Source organism: Corvus moneduloides, chromosome 6 (assembly GCF_009650955.1).
Source record: "Corvus moneduloides isolate bCorMon1 chromosome 6, bCorMon1.pri, whole genome shotgun sequence".
Taxonomy (NCBI): Eukaryota; Metazoa; Chordata; class Aves; order Passeriformes; family Corvidae; genus Corvus; species Corvus moneduloides.
In genome coordinates this window covers 22,030,316-22,050,425 of record NC_045481.1, presented here as the reverse complement: position 1 = coordinate 22,050,425, position 20,110 = coordinate 22,030,316, and the positions used below count along the sequence as shown (strand labels likewise).

Genomic DNA, 20,110 nt, shown 5'->3' with positions numbered 1-20,110 from the left:
GATGACAAGGTCAGGGCTGCAGGCATGCTTGACGGAAAGTAGGTGACATTCTCTGTTGTGATGAGAAAGGAGACAGAAGGGATGGTTTGAGTGAGAAAATTAGGAACTGTGCTTTAGCTTCGTTGAATGTGAACAGAGATACGACTATCTGAAAGAAGATGACTGAGAAACAGGCTGAAATTGTAGTTTGGCTAGAAGCAGGCTGATGTGGAGTACAGAGCCAGAACTACAAGTCAGCAGAAAGGAAGTGGGAATTTTATGTGAGCTATTATCCAGATGCAGTGGTGGGGGTAGAGGTTGTGAGCAGAGCTTTGTGTAACATCTCCAGAAAGCTGGGAAAGGGATAAGCAAGCTGCTCAGGTATACTAACAGAGCCATTAAAAGAGCAGAAGGCTGAGGAAACTCTTCCCTTCCTTAGGAGCTACTGGGATGTTCCTGCTATGTTAGCACTTTCAGCTCTGTTGCTTGGGAGCTGAAGAGCTGCAGAGAACACAGAAAGCCTTGAAGATCTTAATAGAATGGGGCAACTACTGCTCTACCGCAACCATGGAATAAGAATCCGTTTGGGCAGATGGGATGCAGCAAGGAGTTGTCTTCTGCTGTGCTTCCACTGTGCACTGGTGTAATAAATGAGACCCTCCTTTGTAGCGGGGGAGGAAAGAGAAAGAATGTTTTCAATTAAAATACAAAAGATGGCTGGGAGTGGAGGCATTGTGTGCTCTTGAAGGACTGTGATCCAGTCTGTCGGAACAACTGACAAGTGTGGCTCCATCCTCACAGACAGGAGAGATGCAGAGGAAGTAGTATTTCCCCAAACAGTCAGAGAAAAAGAGTGGATTTAATGAGCATTGCTGAACTGGGAGAAAGATTAAAGAGCAAATTAAACAGAGCATTTGTATGTGCAAGGGAAGAGCAGGGAGGCATCTGCCCCATAGCCTGCACTGCTGGAGTGAATAAGTAGCTCACAAGTCACTATTTTCTTTTTCAGCATGATGGAATGGAAAGCAAGCAGGATTATATATGTATATACACACCTTGGCTTTGCTTTGGCGTGTGCAGTTTGCATAGGCTATAAGATACTTATGTCATGCAAAGTAGACTCCACAGTGACATTGTTTGCTGTGCACATAGAGAGACTGTCGTTTTTCATCTTCCATTTCCACACAAGCATAGTTGTTGGTGGGCTCTTGCTTGACCATTAGGATCAGGAAGCACTGGCTGCTGTTGGAGGCCAGTCACAGACAGGCTGGAGTGCGGAAGTGGTTTAGGATACCAGGAAGGTGATTAGCTGCACAAGATGTTATACTCTGAGATGGAAAGAAGTGGGATGCTGAATGGGCCAGAGGTCATTGTGCTGATTAGCTGCATCTGGAAACAGAAATGAGCATTTTCTCAATGTCCACATCAGTCTTAGAGGCACTGGTTCTTTGTTATCACTCGGGGATTCTGAGGAAATAGTTGATTCAGTCATGCAAGGTCCTTCCGCCTTCCATGTTCTCCACAGAGAAGTGAACTGGACTTGCAGCTTAAAATTATGACATAGCTTCCAACAGCAAAACCTTCCCCCTAGTAATGGACATTTTTGAGAAATAGATTTTCTTGGAATTTAATTCTGAGTGTGAGATTAAAGACATGGGGGAGAGGTACCTATACGGAGTACTTTGACCAGGAAAAATGCTCACACACGTGGATGGATTAGAAACTTGTTTGGACACATCCCAGCTTTGCTGTTTCCTTTCTCTGGTTTCATCTATATGATTGTGCTACCAAAGATGTTGTGCTAGCCCTGCAGATGATGTCTGGACTCTGCTTTCTTACAATTGAGCTTGATATCTGCCTTACATCAGAATTATATTGTGCAGTTCCTCTGCCTTCAGAGTGCTTTGTGAAACCAGCACTTGGACAAAGAACAGCTGAATGAAGCTAAGCATGGAAGAGACTGTGGTGAAATGCTAGTGGAAAACCTGTAGAACTCCAAACTGTTGAAAGCATGTCTGGGTGCTGAGCTAATCCGTTAATTTTAGCAGCCTGTGTCTCTGGAAGATAGTAGGACATCCAGTAGCTTAATCGGTGAAAAACATTTGTGTCCTTGTGCCAGTCAGGAGGATGTTCCTGAGCCAGTTTTGTTCCAGTCTGACCATGACAATCCTTGCTTTTGTTAGACTAAATGTTGTTTGTTTGTGGGAGCCATGGATAAGTGGCTCCCCTTTTAGAGAGATGGGAGATGAGGTCCACCTCACACACAGGGTCTCAGGAGACATACATCAGCTCTGTCTGCTCATTGCTCATACTGCCTGTTGTAGCTGTCACCACTGAGATCCAGGTTTCGATCTGGGATGAGTGATAGTCTCAGACAGCTCTGCCTTGTCTTAAGGATCTGACTTACTCAGGAAAATAAATGAAGCTACCGTGAGCGTGTCTGAGCACAGACTATTACACAGGAGTCTTCAGGGATAGAAAATAAAAGGTGCTTTTCCTCGAGGTATGCCTCTGTAATAATTAAAGGTACTATAGCAAGTAAAGTAGACTGATACTATTGCTGCACAGCTCAGTGGATGGATGTGATGAATACAAGAGTGGCTTCATGTAGGCTTTTCCATTGCTTGTCTAGCCAAGAGAGACTATGGAAAGAGGATCATAGGTGAGCAGAACAGGAAGTAGCCAGGATCCTAGGTATCAGTGAATGAGTGAGCAAACGTTGGTCTCTGGCTGATGGGGATCAAGGACCCTTCCTTTAGCAGAGTTCATTTTCTGTAACAGTAATGGCTTTGTGACTGAGAAATGCTGTTGGTAGGATCCCAGAGAAGATTCTCAGGGTTTTAGCAGGTAGTGGGCTGCAGAGGACCAAAGTGGTACCAGGTAGAAATAACAGGAAAAAACGAACTTCACACCCCACCTGTGTCACAGCCCTTTCCTAGAAGAAAGGCTGATGGTTTATGGACAGCCCTGGTTTTGTGCTATTGTAATGCCACATTAGCAGTGATTAACTAAGTTAGCAGTGATTGGCATGCCAGGAACAAGTGCGTACCATTGGCACGTGAAGTGACATGTTTGTGGCTGTGTGTAATAACTGTTGTATATTTATTATACTGATAGGTTTTTAAAGGGAAAGCTAAAAATTTTGTCCTTATAAATTAGATGGATTTCTAGCTGCACAAGATGTTATATTCTGAGATGGAAAGAAGTGAGATGCTGAATGGGCCAGAGGTCATTGTGCTGATTAACTGCATCTGGAAACAGAAAATGAGCATTTTCTCAATGTCCACATCAGTCTTAGAGGCACTGGTTCTTTGTTATCATCACTTGGGGATTCTAAGGAAATAGTTGATTCAGTCATGCAAGGTCCTTCCACCTTCCATGTTCTCCACAGAGGTACACACAGAACCCCTCTCCACAGAGAGGTGAAACAATGTTAGAGCTCAGCTCTTCCAAATTCTAGGCAGGCACCTTATTGCATATCACCCCCTGAAAAGAACCACATTACTTTGCCATCCTGTGCACTGAAAGATGCAGGGATTTTGTGTAATAAGCCAAAGGTAATTGTTTCAGTGCATGAGAATACACACATACCTTTACCTGCAATCATTTGGATGCAGCGTGTACCTCTATATATGCACATGTATGTGTAAATGTAATATGAACACCAGCAAGTCTGTTGACAAGAAAACCACTATTCTGTATATATCTGCAATATTATTAAAAATACTGAATTAATAAATAGATGTTCTTGACAGATGCATTTAGGAACCATCAATTAAGCTTGGCATTCATTAGGTGGGGAGAAGTCCAATCAGATTTCACTGACTCAACAAAGCCGCCTATAAATTGTGGGCTGTTTGTTCTGACGTTTGATGAATTATTCTTCATAATCCACTGTCTACTGCGATAAATCTAATCTTTCAGTTTTTGCTGTCTTAATAATTCTCAGAGCAACACTGTGACATTTTGTTTTCATAGAGGGGATAGAAAGGCTTGGACAATGGAAAAAAACCCTCACTTGCTGCCTGGCAAGTATATTGCTTTACACCAAGGTAACATTTTTCTCACACCTGGAACTCTGGTCTTGCAGTCTTGCAGGGATCAGTGAGTCCTTGGCACCATGAGCTGTTATGTGTATCTTGTTGAAAAGATAACCAGCCTAGGATGAGGTTCACATTTCTTCAACCAGGAAAGCCATTCAGATTTCTGAGAGCAATAGTATGCTAGTGTTGATAAAGTGAATTCCAAAAGTTCTGGGAAGCGCAAACCCTAGTAATGCTGTAACAGACATAGAACTGAATGTCTCTTCAGGTATTCTGTTCCTTGAACTAGAGGGGACATTGTACTACGTAGTGTTATGGTGGCAGCTGCAGCTCCCAGCTTTTCTTCCCAGAGCGTGATACTATGTTGATCTGTTTTCCCGCAAGCTGGTGAATCCTACTATCACACTGCCCTGCACTGTCTTGTCTGGGAGGCTGCAGACAGTAGCTCCCAGAAAGCTCCTGCAGACTGAGCTCACCTTAGCAAATTGCCATCCATGGAGCCATGATCAAGAGGGAACTGTTTAGTGCTATCTCTATCTTTCTGCCTCAGCAGAAAAAACAGATTGAGTCATCTTACCAAGTGAATTCCAGCTTGGAGAATCACAGCACAGGGAATGTGCAAAATTTACCTACCTTAATCGGTTTCTTGCTGTCCACTTCCTCCATGGACTTGTGTCACAGCTGTATCATTCCCTTTGTCTTGAATGGATTTATACCACCTTTTCCATGTGCGTTTTCCTGTGCTGCTACATGGCTTCAAAATGATAGGTGACTGGTCAGCTGATCCTGACCATTGCAACACAATACTCTTGGTAATGGAGCTCTGTTGTATCATGGCCTGTGGTGAGTATCCTGGAGACAAAAACAGTTCCAAATTAATCATGTGTTACCTGGTCACTCCCTTTTAAAATAGCAGGACGTCTTATAGATTAAAGTCTCCAAATACAAAATGCAAGACTCAGGAGCAATTACAGTATGCTGTGATCAGAAGAGGAGTTGAGGTTTTGTTGGTTTTGAGGAGATGAGTTGTGAAATTGTAGTTGAGGTTTTGAATGTTTTAGTTTGCACTGGTTTTGGTAATAAAGGAATAGTATTATCCCTGCTCGGCCTCTTTTTGTGAATTATTTTGCACAGCTGTGATTGGTGAAGCTGTCAGGCACAGTGAAGTGTCTGGAGATGGCATCTGCCTGAGATGGTCTCAGCTCTTGCTGCATGTTCCCACTTGTGCCAGACTCTGGCCAAGTTCCCTAACAGAGGCATATTTACCTTTGTTCTGTCTTATTTACCATACTAAACAGAAGCAAATTTATTATTTGAAAGCTACATGACAGACCTTTCATGAAGATATACTGTTACCAAAGCTCAGGGTTTATCCTGGATACAGGGCTACTTTCATTTGTGGTTTCCCTGTACCCTTTGCACTCCCAGAAGCTTACAGGGTTTATCAGGAACTTTCTAGGCTGTCAAACAGTGACTGAGTCCCAGCTTGCCGCAGGTGGAACCGTTCCTCCAGTGTCCATCCTGCTGTCATTGAGACTGGTCAGTCTGTTGGGAGAGCTTCTGAAGAATGTAAGGATGACAGTACAGATCAGACCAAAAGCTGGAGCTCACCACTGTCTCCAGATGTAGCCATGGTTGGCTAAGAGACAGTGGGGTTCAGCAAGCTAAACAGCGCGGGACTGTTGAGATGCCTTCTGTTGTTAGTGATCCTGCATCTCACTGCACCCTAAATTTGTCCTGAACAAACTGCTGACACATGGCCAACATTCTTCACAATGGCAGAGCAGAACCACCACATCTCATGTGGAATGATGTTTTATAGTGCTGGGCTGAGAAAGGGCTCTGTGACTCAGGCTTCTGCTCCAGGGTACTGTGCTAGCAGCCTTTCTGGAGAGGGAAGAGAACATACCTCTGTGAAGTAGGCAAGTTGAAACCAGGCAGTAATACTCCATCATTTGCTGCAGCACATGGATATAAAAAGGTTGGGATTAAGAGGCAGTATATTTCAAAAGAAATTAGCTAGCAAGACATGCACATTTAACTTTTATGGTTTAGAGATTAAGATATCAGTCTGGAACTTGGGATATCTGGGTTAAATCCCAGCTCTGTCAAAGACTTCTTTGAACATGCCAGGCAGGTCACCTAAGGCAATACTTTCGGAAGGGACGCAGGATTTGGGAACTTAAATCCAGTTGACTTCCAGTATCTTCCTAAGTGTTTAAGGACAGGATTCACAAAAAATACTGAGGCATCCTGATGCTCAACATTGTGGCATCAAGGTGGTATGTGCTGCAGACCTTGGGAAGAGCAGCTGTGCTTTGGGAAAGCACTTCAGCATGTGAGGAAGCCTGTAGCTGACATCTGGGAACTCCTGGAAGGCATGAGCTTTTGCAGGGGCCATGGTGGCTGTGCACCTCATACCATGGCACTCTGGGCTTAATGTGGTCTCTAGGTGCAACCTCAGCTCAAATACATACTAATAAGTGTCTAAGTAGATAGATCCTTTAAGAGCTTTTATATCAGTTCCCTGAGGTGTGAATACTAATACCAACAATCATGAAAAGATTTCGCATATTTAAAATTAAATGAGCTTCATTCTTTAGAATTAAGCAGTCAGGGCTGTGCTTCCAGTGAAGTACAGTGCACATTCATTTGCTGGTGGAGCATGTGCCCAGTGGGGACCTGGCTATGTAGAAGGAGTGAGGGAAACCACTGTGTGCAGGGACACCGCTCACCTGTACAGCTGTAAACCTGCAGCTGGCTGTCCTGTTCCTTCGAAAGAGCAGCCCTAAAGTTCCTTCTAAACCTTTATTAAACCTGTTGGGAAACTGCTTGTTTCATCTCCTGCCAGGATTACAGATGGTAACAGCGAGTTTGATGAGGCCATTTGAGACCAGCTGTAGAATGGAAAAAACTAGAGAGTTCCTTAAGTTAGGTGGGCTCCAAGACTTCCCAGACCTTTGCTTGCTAATTATCCATCCTGGAAATGACAGTTTTTGTTAAGGGTGCTTGTGAGCACTAAGGGCCTGCAGCCTGTTCCAAGAACTCCCTGCTTGTATGAAACGGGTGCAGCCACCTTCCCTTGGAAGGACCCACTCCCTGGCAGGCAGTGTGGGAACCTAGCTCACCTCTTCTCTGCTTCCATGTCATACCGCCTCTTGCTTGCTTTTGCCTGTCTGGGACACACAGCCTGCAGCAGAGGCATTAGCTACCTCCAGTGAGCCAAGAAAAGACAATTCCATAACGAACAAGGGTCATTTGCTAAGTGGGGGGTCCTGGAGCCCAGCCATAATTGTGCTTCGGCTTTATCTCAGCCTCACACCTGCTCTTGTAATGGCTTGGCTGTGATCTGCTCCCTCTCCCTGTGCATGTTCTGCCCTTTTACTCCTGCGGTATCCATCAATTCTCTGTCCCTGTTGCAGTCCCTCGCCTTTCTGTCCTTGCCTGCAGCCTGTGAATGTGCACAGATTTGCCCTGGAATTGCAGTAGGGCCACTGGGCAGGCTCTACTGGACATGACTGCTAACCTGACTTTCATGTCCTAAGTAGCAAGTTTTTAAATGAAAGTCTTCTATCCAAAATAACTCCTAGATGCAGCGTTCTTCAGTTATGTTTCTTTAGAAAATTTAGTCACACGATAATGAGGTGGATATTATTCCTGCCAGAGGGAACACGTGCGGCTTTTTTTTTCCCCTGCATGCATTCAGTACTGGTGAAAATGGTTGGATTGACAGTGTAGGCAATTAAGAGGTTTTGAAATCCAGAGCAGATGGAATTTTATCCAATTTATATATGATCTTACTATAAATGTACGTTAGTGGATTCAAGCCAGTGAACTCCCAATTCTGTGTTTTAACCTTTGGGGGATGTTACCCAGCCTTATGACAGCTAGACTAGTAACCACTTTGTAAAGGGTACATCCCTCTGGTACGAGGATGTAGGGTAGGGAGAGAGCTGAAGAAAGTCCCAGCTTGACCTCATATGGCAAATTCTCTGCGTTTTTTTCTTTCTTATGGAATTGTGCAGCCCAGCATGCTCTTGACCACCTTAAATCTTTACCCTTAACAGATCCTCTCTTCAGGCAATAGATAAACTGCACATAAAGGTAAAAGTCCCTGTGTCTTGAACACATTTTCCCTTGAGACACAAATGTCAATAGGTTTGAATTATGGACCCTCTGTAATTAAAAACCACATAACTAGTTGTTTTTAAATGCAGTTGTTTTACTTAATTGATTTTGCCGCCAGGAGCTACGAGAATTAATTAAATAAATAAAATGCACCTTCCTAGTGAATTACTGGAGTCAGCTGAGTCTGTGTTGGTATCTAATTACTGCAAATGCTCCAGTTCGTTGCTAGCAATAGTTTTCTGTGGAAGGGGCTGGGAGAGAAGGGGTAGGGTGGTGTGGGAGGGGGCTCATTCCTTACCAGCTGCAGGAGGGAACAGGCTGCTCCTTGTAGTATTTTTCTTCCTTTTCAGCAAAAAGAGTATTCGTTTAAGGCTTTGCATGAAGACTTTGCTTAGAAGGTCTTTATTCATATTTAATTGCTAGGTTGCTGCAGCTTCCATCTTTAATTATGTATTAAAAAGCAGGTTATAAAATGCACTGACATTCTTTCTTTTTTGTTACTGCATAAATTACAGGCTTCCTAACTGCTCACTCGAAATCAGTTGAGCCCATGAGAAGGGTAGGACAGGTTCCCTTTGCTGACTTCTGGAAACTTCAGAGTTTATGTTCACCTTGCCCTACAGAGCAGGACAAAAATCCTCAACTAGCATTACATGAACTAGGCCTGAAGCCACATATCTGTGTTGGCCCTTCCTGTGAGCTGACTGACTGTGGAGGGCCCTGGCTCGTCAGCCAGGCCGATACCACACTACCATGGGAGTAGTGTTTCCAGAGCCTGCACTAGCTGGTGCTGCACTCAGGGTCTCTAGCAGGGTGCTGTGTTATGCAGGGCAGTGGGCCTTTGCCCCTCTGCCATTGCCTCACCCACATCTACCTCAGGTTTTGCTTCCTGGACCTGCTCCTGGTAAATCTACTTCATCTGCAACTTTTCTTGTAGTCTAGCCCTGAATTTCTCAGCCAGAGCTTCTAATAATTTCCTCTCCTACTCACGAAGTGTTTTGCTGTCCCTGCTTGGTGCTTTTTCTGAGTTGAGAGCACTGGTTACTTTACAGAAGGTGTGACAAAGTCCATCACATTAAACATGTTTTCAGACGAAGTTGTCAAGGTTGAAACAGCAGTTTTTGTCCCCCTGCCCTGAATGCAGCCCTTAACCACTGCTCCCAGTCATGTGCTGGCTTTCACCAAGTAAGCTAGCTGCTGCTGCTGTAATGCACAGGAATACACACTGTCAGGTTTCAGAGGGTGATGGTGGGTGGTATTAAGTATCTGCAAAAGAAGTATGTGCAAAGGAACAGCTGTTGGCTTCTGCACCCAGGATGCTGACCATAATCACTCCAACCCATTTTCAGGACAGCCTGGAGAAGTTCCTCATGTACTGCCTACCTGCTACAAGTCCAAGATAAAAGGTGCTGCTGGGGCTCTGCCACAAGTTTCCATAAGCAGAGTATCTCCAGGGCACTTGCACGTTTTGCAGGCTCTACTTGGAGGCCAAACAATGACAAGGCTAAGGGAGGGGACAGAAGAAGGATGAAAGGCCTGAGTCTGCCCAGCTTTGGCACAGGAACTCTCTGGCCTGTGGGCAGGGCTTTCCTGAGAATAGCCTCTGTTACCCCAAGCTGATGCCTCTTTCTCTTCTCTCGGCAGATAAAAGAGCTCTTCTTGAGTTTTGAGGACACTCCCTTGGGAGCAGCATCACTAGCCCAGGTACACAAAGCAGTGCTGCAGGATGGGAGAACAGTGGCGGTGAAAATCCAGCACCCCAAGGTGCAAGCTCAGAGCTCCAAGGATATTTTGCTCATGGAGGTAAAACTACCTGTTGACTTCAACTTACAGAACAATTGCCATTGAACCATATGAAGACCACATTCACGCATGGTGTAAGCAGGTATAACAACACCAACCTGTATCTTTGAAACCTCCACAGAAATCAGTGCTGTCTTGTAGGATTAACACAGAAAATTGGTGAGGATTGCAGTGCTGGTGAATGTGTGGATGGAGAGACTGAAAAACAGGGTAAGAGGGAAGGAGGGCAGAAGGAGAAGACAGGTAAAGATGAATGACATCATAGTAAGTCCATATAAGATCTAAGAACTAGAGAGTGAGTCCTGAAGTCTCTTTTCAGCCTGTGTGCCCATTAACTGGTCTCAATTCTCTTGTAGTCAGGGCTATGTGGCCAAGGAAGATCATTCCCCATGATTAGCATGTTTTTTTCGATTAAATTCTAGTGTGGATTCAACAGTGGATGAGGTTGCTATGATTCAGTTTTGTTTCTTGATGAGCTCCTTAATGCTGAACTGATTCATAGTAGAAACAAAAACACTGAAATGCAGAAAGGGTCACCTAACAGGGGAAAATACACAAATGAGGGATTTAGCTAGGAAAAGAGTTTCAATGCCTGGCTCCTGTTCCTCTCCTGAATGGTGGATACCACTCATATTTCCCAGTGCAGTGCTGTAGCTTTTCCCAAACTTCTAAGTCTAGCCATGGAAAGGAAGAAATGGAGAAAAACTGTGGCACTGTACTGCATTGCAGCAGACAAAGATGCCAGCAATATGGTATAGAACAGGAAATGGACACAGGGCTGAGGTGGAGGAGATGGGAAGGATTAGGTCTGTAAGTGGTAACACTGAAGCTTTTTGCTCTCCTAATAAAGCATGTATATCTATATGTATACATATATATGTATATATATGTGTGTGTGTCTGTATAATACAGTAAGTGCACATTAATTGGCAGACAGATAGGTCCATGGGACTAAAGAGGGGAAGTTTAAGCTGAGGAGTTCTGATGAGTGTTTGGAGGGTGTTGCTGATGAAGTAACACAGTTCTCCATCACAGAAGATCAGAAATCAAAGATTCTGCCAGCACCCTCTCAGAGTACCACGTAACTAAAGCTTCTCTAGGCTGTTAAAATACCCTGCTTTGAGCAATCCTGGCTAGTCTGCATAGAAACACAGCTGGTTTGAGCTGGGGCAAATTAATTTGCAGCTGAGTATTTAATTTGAACTTATAGTGAAAGAAATTTTTGGGTTCCAAAAAGATGTCCCAATAAGATAAGATCTGTCTGTTTCCGTGCTGGTTTGAGAACACAGAACTGTTTGAACTGGCTTTGGGTCCAGCTGCAGATTTGAATTTGATTCAGATCTTCTCCAGGACTCTGCAGTAGTCTACCCAATGAATTTGCTTCTGTGAGTAATCACATGCACAGCACTTCTCAGGGGGCTTATGACATCCTTCAGTCCCTCCCAAAACAGAGTAGCAGAAAAAGAGCAGTCAAGGATTAAGGATGAGCAGGTAATGAAAGAGTGTGGGATCAGGGCAATAAGAGGATTCTGTATGAATGAACCAAAACCTGTGTCTACCTTGGGACATTTGCCCTTCCAACAGTGGATGTCACAGAAAACATATCTCCTCACACCATGTTGCTATGATTTCTGGTTATACTGGTAAGAGACATTTAAACAAATTATTTTAGAATGATTCCTGTCTTTTCTGGCTTTAAACCATTCCTCCTGGGAAACTGGAAACTAAACCAGTGTATTTTGTTTTGGTAATTTGGTACTGTCCTTCTTGTACAGACAGTCTAGTTTACCATCCTCAAGATGTGTTGTATATATGGGCAGGTGGCTCAGAACGTGACACATGCAGTTTTGTTTTTAAAAGGTCTCTTTTGGAGTATTGGCTTACATGCACCATCATATCCTTGTGTGGGACTGTTTTTGTGTAGGTTGCATAGAAAGCCAGATCACATGTGCTAATGTTCTGGTCCTTTAAGAATCAGACAGACATTGCAGCTAGGTAAGAGGTTAATTTAAATACTGATGGAGATGGTCTTATTTAGAGACTGCTGGGAAGGAATCTGAACACAGAAAGGTAGCTTGAGGTTTCATAGCATCAGTGCTGACTCTTTAAAAATCAGTACAGCATCTAATAAACCCAGAGAGAGATACCTCACTGCTCTCTCTATATCAATAATTATTTCAAGACAATATGTTAGACAGATGTCAGAAAAGGGGTAGGTGAAATACTTGTTAGTATGTCCCTGCTGATGGTCGAGTTCGCAAATTGATTGAAAAGAGCATTTGAAGAAAGGAAAAAAAATGCATGAATTTTCTCGCGTCAGGCACCAAAGAAATAATCTTGGAGGCCCTATGAAGTTTATGTTCATGTTCATGAAGATCGCTGGTTACATTTCATTTGGGTGACATAAATTTGAAAGGATTTATGCCTCTAGATATAACAGTAAAAAATACAATTCAATAGTGTCTGGAACCTGGTGATTACATTTTTAAAGGAACATTGAGTTTGCAACTGACATTTAGATAAGAGAAGTTGAGACGGGGTGGAGAACAAATGTTGTCACACAACTGAACAGGAGCAGTGATGGTTCATAAATTTATTTTTGTCATACATTTCAATGATAGCAGCTTCCTATGTGTACTTTAAATGTTCCTCTGGCAGTGCAGGAGTTCCCACCTCAGTGGTGGAGATCGAGAAAGGGAAACTGTGCAATAACACACACTTAAAAGCCTTTTTCTGTTTTCGGATAAATGTACAGAACAGGTGAAATAAAGACAGCAAAGTGCATTGTATTTTTATGTTTTTTTACTTGTTTTATGACTCAGTTAGTTAAAAAGAGCCAAAAAAATTATTTTCCTTAAGGTGTGGTCCACATTGTCAGCTTGTGTAAATTTGTGACTCTGGTGGAGAAACTGTCCCTTTCTTTGAACAGAAAGCATACTTGCCTGCTATGCAGCTTTGATTATGCCATCCGGTTGTGTAATGTTGATTCACTCACCCATTAAATGTTGCTTCAAGCAAACGTTTCAAGGAACTTTTTGGCTGGGCTTTTCAAGGTGCTGTGTTGCTGAATACCTAATCCTTTTAAGAAGAGCATTCCATGTGGTGGATATATGATACTTGGAAAATACCTCCTCAGCCTTGTGAGGATGGCTTTGTCTGATGCTGAAGAGCAACTTGCCCTCTGACTCCCACCAGAAGTGTTATTTAAAGATTTGTAACCTACTAACTGTATCCAAATTCCACTGTCTTCTTTGAACTGCCCAGAGGATTTTCTGTGCTCAACAGTGGAAGAAGTAACACAGGGGTGACAAGTCTTACTTTAGATCTTCCTCATCTGCTTTATCTGAGAGCTGTTCAAATGGTCAAAGAATGACATGTAGAATTATCGGACTCAGAAGATAATTGCTCTAGGGCAACACCCTTGGTGAGATCTGGCCATGTCATCTCTTCTCCTGAGATTTACTATCTTCTAGGCAGCAGCCAGCTGGCCTCCCTTTGATGTGTATGCCATCATTTAACTCCTAGATGTGCCTTCTTCTGTGGAAGTGTAGGCCGGAATTTGTGTTACATGACCAAGGCATGACACTGTGTTGTGTTGTGATACTGCAGGAACCCTAAAAGCACTTGGTTTTTTCATCTGTAAGTTATATGGAATGATCCTATCAAAACAGCACAGTGTGTAGCTGTGTGGCTTTGGAGCCAGAATGGAACTGATTGTCTGTTTCCTTGTTCTCAGGTTCTCCTCTTGGTTGTGAAGCAGATTTTTCCAGATTTTGAGTTCATGTGGCTGGTGGAAGAAGCTAAGAAGAATCTGCCCTTGGAGCTGGATTTCCTCAATGAAGGCAGAAATGCTGAGAAGGTTGCTCATATGCTCAAAAACTTTGACTTCCTGAAGGTGAGGAAACACGTATTTCTGTATATGTATGTGCATTAATAGTCTCCCTTACTTAGTCTTAGGCTTCTCATTCACCAGGTGGAGGAACCATAAGGAGGGAGAATGGAGTTCAGCCCCTCTGTGTTGTTCATCCTAGACTGCTCTCCAAATACAGACCAGAAAATGCTCTGAGACATGCTTTCTCCTTGTTTGTTTCCTACTGAATGCACTCTGTTAGGTCGGGAGTGGTGGCTTGGGACCAGCAGTCTCTGGAGCCTGCTACTTATTTTCCCAGGTTTTCTTTCTGAATTTCATTTTCATTTTCTTTCTGAACTTGTTCAGAGACTGTGAATTTGCCATTCGTTGCTGAGCCATCTGATGGTACCTTTCCTTGGGCTCTGTCTCAACTGAGGGCAAGAAATGGACATAGAACAGAAAAGCTAGACTGAAACTGATGATGTCAAGTAGTATTGAGGACACTTTGTATCTCAGGAGGAAGGATGTTCACATGAGTCCTTCCTACTGAAAAAAGCACGTTCTTACTCTAGAATTGGATGTTCATTCTTTATACACATCTGTGGCTAATGCATTAATGTTACCTTCATACAGAAACCCAATTGCACCCATGTGTGCTCTTGCCCACTGACATTTTTACCCCACCTCCCCTGCCACACACTAAGGTCACTGACAAATGTCTCAAGTAAAACCAGACATGTACACATCTCATTCTTGGAAAGACATAAGGTCACATCTTCAAAGTCACACTTTCAGAAATCTTTTGCTGACATATAAGAGGCACAAGCCTCAAGTGTGTGCTTTCTGGAAACACGCATAGTGCCATGGTTGCAGTCACTGATGTGACTGTGCCCATGGCACATACAAAATGGCAGCAAAAACACACCCTCCTGGGGACCTTCCTGCATACACACTTCTAAATGAGCTTTTCACTCCTGTTTATGCAGAAGTCCCAAGATAGAAGTGACAGAGGTCTGAAATAAGGTGAGTTTTTGTTAGACTTTACAGGCTGATACATTCATTTTTCCTTGCTTTTTCCATGCAAAGGTTGTAATTCCATATTGCCTGACTCCAGGTTTGGAGGAGTCCTTTTGGAGCCCAGTGGCAGCAGTGGCTTTCCCATAGACACAGACAGCTAAAAGCCACCAGGGCTATGGAAGGCCAAAGGCGAGTGGTTTTGCTGAGTGGGCACTTACCAGAAGTGATGCACCTTAGAGAATGTATCTGTTGCAGCTGTAAGTAGCATGCTGTGAAGTAAATCCCCACGGAGACAGCCAATCACCTCCTTGCTGGGGTAAGGAGCTATCATGATATCAATATGTGTAACAATAACAAATGACTTGAGATGGCTAAATAATGGATCCTCCCGTCTGACCTGCCAATTCAGAGACGTGTTCATCACCTAAAAACAACAGAAGAATTGGGCTCCTGTATCATAAATTTTCCTGAACACGCTAGAAAGCTGAGAACTAGATTTTTTGCTGTGAACCTGTGTGAGCTTTTAAAGCCAGAGATAAATTATTTCCACACACTAGCATTAGAGCCAAACATCTGTGAGTAATTAAAAAAATCGCTGAAGAATTTGGCTGTGATTGAGAGAGGCATCTCTGACAGCATGAATAGTGCTTTGCAAGCCCACTGACTTGCCTGTGTAAATCCTGAGACAAGAATGAGTGTTATCGGAAGTGATCTAAGGGATCAGTGAGCTAGATGGGATGGGGAACTGTTAGTTTCGGAGTTAGCAGGCTTTCTCACCAATCTAACTGCAAAGAATGGGCATCCAGATAAGCTGGGAGGGCTGCGAGTGTCTGAATCCCCCTTACTTATAGTGGATCTATGGCATCAAAGTCTAAGCAAGATTCACATGCAAAGTATACCAGGAGTGTTGAACGGTGGGACTGAGGAACACTGAAATTGCTCAGCAAAGGAGCCTTTGATCTGAAGTGGCACACACGTGGTAAAGTAGAAGTGGTCTCTCCAGGACAGGAACAGGAGGGAAGCAGATAGTGTGTAAGGGACTGAGACGTTGTCAATAGTTAAGAGCAGCAAATGCTGCTTGTTCAGGAGCAATGATGAGCATCACCTGTTTTGGTCAGTCAATGGATAACACCTCTTACCTCTTCCTGTCCTGCCCCAAGGTGCTGAGTCCATGGCTGAGTCAGGAGGGTGAGGAGAGGAGACTGCACGGCTGGCTCCCTCTCTGCATGATCCAAAATTATTATCTCTCTAGTGGGGCACAGTAATGGGAATGGGCGGAGTTCCCTTATGTCTTTGGTAAAATGTACATGTGTGGCTTCACCCATGTGCAAAAGCAGATCTGGGCAGATTGAGGGTTTGGTCAGCACAGTGACATGAGGAGTATCCAAAGGGAATTCAGTGAAATGGCTCTTGACAATAGGGACTTCAACATGGAGGAAATTTGTCTGGAGAGGGAGGCTGGAAAATGGGGAGCCAGCCTGAGCAACACTTGTGTCACTGCCTCTCTGGATGACACCAGACCTCTTCTCTGGTACCTCACTCAGCTTGATCTACCACAGCTTGGATGAAAAGTGCGTTGACATTTTACACTCGTTACTTGTGTTGTTGGCAATAAGATAGTTAAGGGTCTCCCGTGGTTTCTGTGACAAGTCCCTTATTTGTGACATTCCATTTTTCTCCCAGTTCAATTGCAGATGGCCTAAGTATGCAGGGTTTGTCAGCTCAAAGGCATTCGTGTTCCAAGGGGCTCTGCGGAGATACAATTTATGACGATGGCTTGTAATTTTTAAAGCTGCGTAAGTGGACCCTCTGCGTAGCAAACAAAATGCAGTTCCTGTCTAAAGGAGCTGAGTGGATGATTCAGAAACTTGCAATAGGTACTAGTTAAACTGCCCAGCTAGAGGAGCTGCAGAGCAGGTAAGAAAGTTCTCAGACATCACTGGGAATGGGAGGTGGTCAAAATCCTGTAGAGTGTGGCCAGAAATGTTGCATGAGATCAGGTTCTGCTGTGGTTAAATCAGTGTGTTATCCTTGTACACATTGCTGCTGTCCTGGGGAAGAGGCTGATAGATGGATTTACCTCTCTTGTGCTCATCAAAAAACCAAGTCCTCACTTCAGCTGCTTCCAGTTTTACTCCTTTTCTGGGATTTGTGTGATACATTCTCCTTCCCTTCCCAAGCTGTTGCTTGACCTAACCCATCTGTTCCTGTTTCAGGTCCCGAGGATCTACTGGGAGCTCTCAACAAGGCGCGTCCTTCTCATGGAGTTTATGGAAGGGGGACAGGTGAACGACAGGGCCTATATGGAGAGGAATGGCATCAACGTCAATGAGGTAGTTTCTCAGCCGTCTCTGAACTGGGCATGGTGGGCAATGCAAAACTGATGTTGACCTTGATGCAAAATGGAGGCTGACAAGACAGGATGGGATGGGGCAGAAGAATAAGCACACAGAGATGTGAACAGAGCAATCAATCTGAGAGATCTGTTCTTGTGCTCCTTTGAAAAGTACATAATCCCTTTTGGGGAACACTCTCCTGTATGCTGCAGAGCTAGGGGCATCTTCAAGGAGGCATATGCTCTTACATTAAAGACATCGTGGTTTGTTCCAAGATGGAAGTTCCTGTCAACCTAAAGGAACAACTTCAGTTTCTGATTATTTTTATCTCATGGACTTTGCTATTAAGAGAGATTTGAAAAGTTCTGTCTGTAGCAAAACATGGTCAGCCCCATTCATCTGGACAAGTCAGCTGGTCCAAAGTAAGAGAGTTGTTTCTTTGAGTGAGTTTATCTTATACTTCTGCTATAGGCAGGAGTCAAATCTATCTCACACGCTCAGATAGGAGAGTGAATACTCCTCAAGTCTTGAAATAGTCAGAAGGGCTTGTTTTGATGCATTAATGAGAGGACTCTTGAGCAATATGTACATTTAGATTTTGAGCTGCGCTTCCTCACAGATCTCAGGCAGCAGATCCATTCTGGGATTGAGGTAGCTAGCATAGCGTAGCTCCCTGGGATTTTCTTTGAATTTTCTCAAACTGCTGGAGATAGCAAGGTTGTAGAGCAGCAGCTAATTTCAGTTCTTCTAACTTGCAGAAGCTTTTGCTTGTGATGGGAGCAATGTAGGCTGAAAATTTCTGCTAATTTTTTTGCTTATCCATGCCTTTGGGAAGGTTGTTTCGTGATGACTTGGCACAGTATGTTCTGTGCAGAAGTGAAATCACGTATTTTCTTGAGTCTGAGCTAGTCTCTAAATGATAGCTAAGAAGTAATTTTTAAAAAGTTGTCAACAGACTTCTACTACTGCAAAGTATAAGCCTCAGAGAGTTCTGGCCATCTGTCAGGTAGAGAATGTTACTCAGCTCAGTGGCAGGACTGAATTTTCTTTCTTCCTTTTCTTACCCCCTGAAATTAATGATTAACTTTTACTCATTGCCAATAAAGCAAGGTAGAAAGGAGGGAATACTGAGCCTGTCAGAATCATGTGATGGGAAAAGAGGTTATTATGGCCACAGTAAGATGAGGTAGGGGCAGTGCTCACCCCAGACTTCTCCTGCAGCGAGGTGCAGCAGATGGGGACAAATATTGCCTGGGTTAATTATTCGCTGCTGCTGTCGTTGCCCTGGGTAAAGGACTGCATGGCAAGGTGGGGAGATGAGCAAAAGGCAGCAGACACTGAAAGGAGCATGAGGAGGGGGTTGCAAAACCGTAACCTGGCTTATAGTATGACAGCAGTCTTGGCTTTCAAGAGATGCGTGAGCTCCCTATAAATCACCTGTATCTATTTATTTTATCAATCCCTCTATCAACTTACTCCATTTTGTTTTACGGTGTGGAGGAAGAGGAGTCTTCACTAAGCAGGATTTCTCTTTTGTGACAATGCAGCCTTGAAAAGCAAGCTGAGCCTCTCTCCTCTAAATGGAAAGGATCCCTGAGGTGAAAGCTCCCTTCAAACCAGGTTACTGACATTTACTTAATACTGTCTGTAGCAGGATTATCATTAAAGCTGCCCAAAAGCACATTAATCTCTCTGGATCCGTCCAAGTGCTGGATTGTAATGGCATTTAATCAGAGAAGGCTTTGATTTCTAAAGACAAGTGCAAACACTGAAATATCTGCCTGTGGAGCAGTTACTTATTCATGTATAAGTGTAGCTGAGGAGGAACATACAACTAGGATATTGACAGTGAAAGGGAAATCTGGAGAGGAGAGTTATCAAGGATGAGCTGGCAGGAATTTTAAGGGAAGGCCAGAACATGGCAGGGCTAAGAAGGGGGTGCCTGGAAACTGGTCTCTTCCTATTTCAAAACGTAAGAACATTTGCGGTCTTGGTTGGGGAGGTATATTTGGAAGAAGTCAGTAGGGCGGGGAAGAGAGAAAAATTAGATTGAGGGGCTCTCAGGGGATTTGTAGCATACTGTATACAGGAGGAAGGTAAGGATAGCAAGCCTACTTAGAGCATGGATTTTTAAAGAAGATCCCAAATGGCACAAATGCTCCTTTTGCATCCATTCTGATTATACCTGATTAATTTAGAGAGACCTTATTTGTATACAAATCTTAACATTATCTTTGGTTTGCCACATGGCTTCTCCGTGTCCTTCCTTGTGCATTCTCTGCCTGTCTCTGCAGGGGCTGCTGTATCAGCAGACTGTAGGACCTGTGGAGCTTCCAGATGCGGTCATGGCATGTGGTGTATTGCCTCAAACTAACCAGCCAGCTCAGGTAGCCAAGTGAAGAGTCCCCATGATCACCCTGATTTGGATTTGAGTCAAGGAAAGGAAATGATGCTATATACTTCAGCTTGCTAAGAGCCTGATCATGAGCCATGGTTGATTCAGAAGTTAGGAAAGTGTTTTGTCCAGCTGAGAATTGGAAAGCAAACAGCTAAGGTACTTAAGATGAGCTACTGTGTGCAGTTATTTCCATCTGTTACCTCATCCTACTGTGGCATTTTGCTTCTTTCTGTTACTAAATGGGTTCTGCACTGGAACGGTATCTCTTAGCTCAGTAAAGAGCCCAGTACCTTCCTGTAGCTGACAGCTTTGCAACTTGAAATATGCTTTCAGTCTGGGATTTACCCTTCTGCCAAGAGTCAGGAGTTGTAGCCGTGTAGCTGCTAAAATTTAAGTGGGATTTCCCAGGGTGGGATCCTTTTGTCAGCAGTGGAAACCTCTCATGTCTCAAGTATTTGTGCTTCTAACACTCAAGTGTTAGATGAAGCGGAGCATGGAGAAGAGCACTCTTTCTGAGGAAAATGGCTATTCTTGCTCTTTGTACTTGCTGAGTTAG

At 43.7% G+C, this 20,110-nt stretch overlaps 1 protein-coding gene across 5 annotated transcripts in view; it reads left to right on the top strand.

The window, feature by feature from the left end:
- Positions 1-20,110, top strand: part of ADCK1 (aarF domain containing kinase 1) — a 77,515-nt gene that overhangs the window by 44,088 nt on the left and 13,317 nt on the right. For all 5 annotated transcript variants that reach the window (XM_032112403.1, XM_032112404.1, XM_032112405.1 and 2 more), the window contains 3 exons: positions 9,795-9,953; positions 13,690-13,848; positions 17,037-17,153. In XM_032112403.1, the coding sequence (XP_031968294.1) occupies positions 9,795-9,953; positions 13,690-13,848; positions 17,037-17,153 (435 nt within the window). The remainder of the gene's footprint in view (positions 1-9,794; positions 9,954-13,689; positions 13,849-17,036; positions 17,154-20,110) is intronic.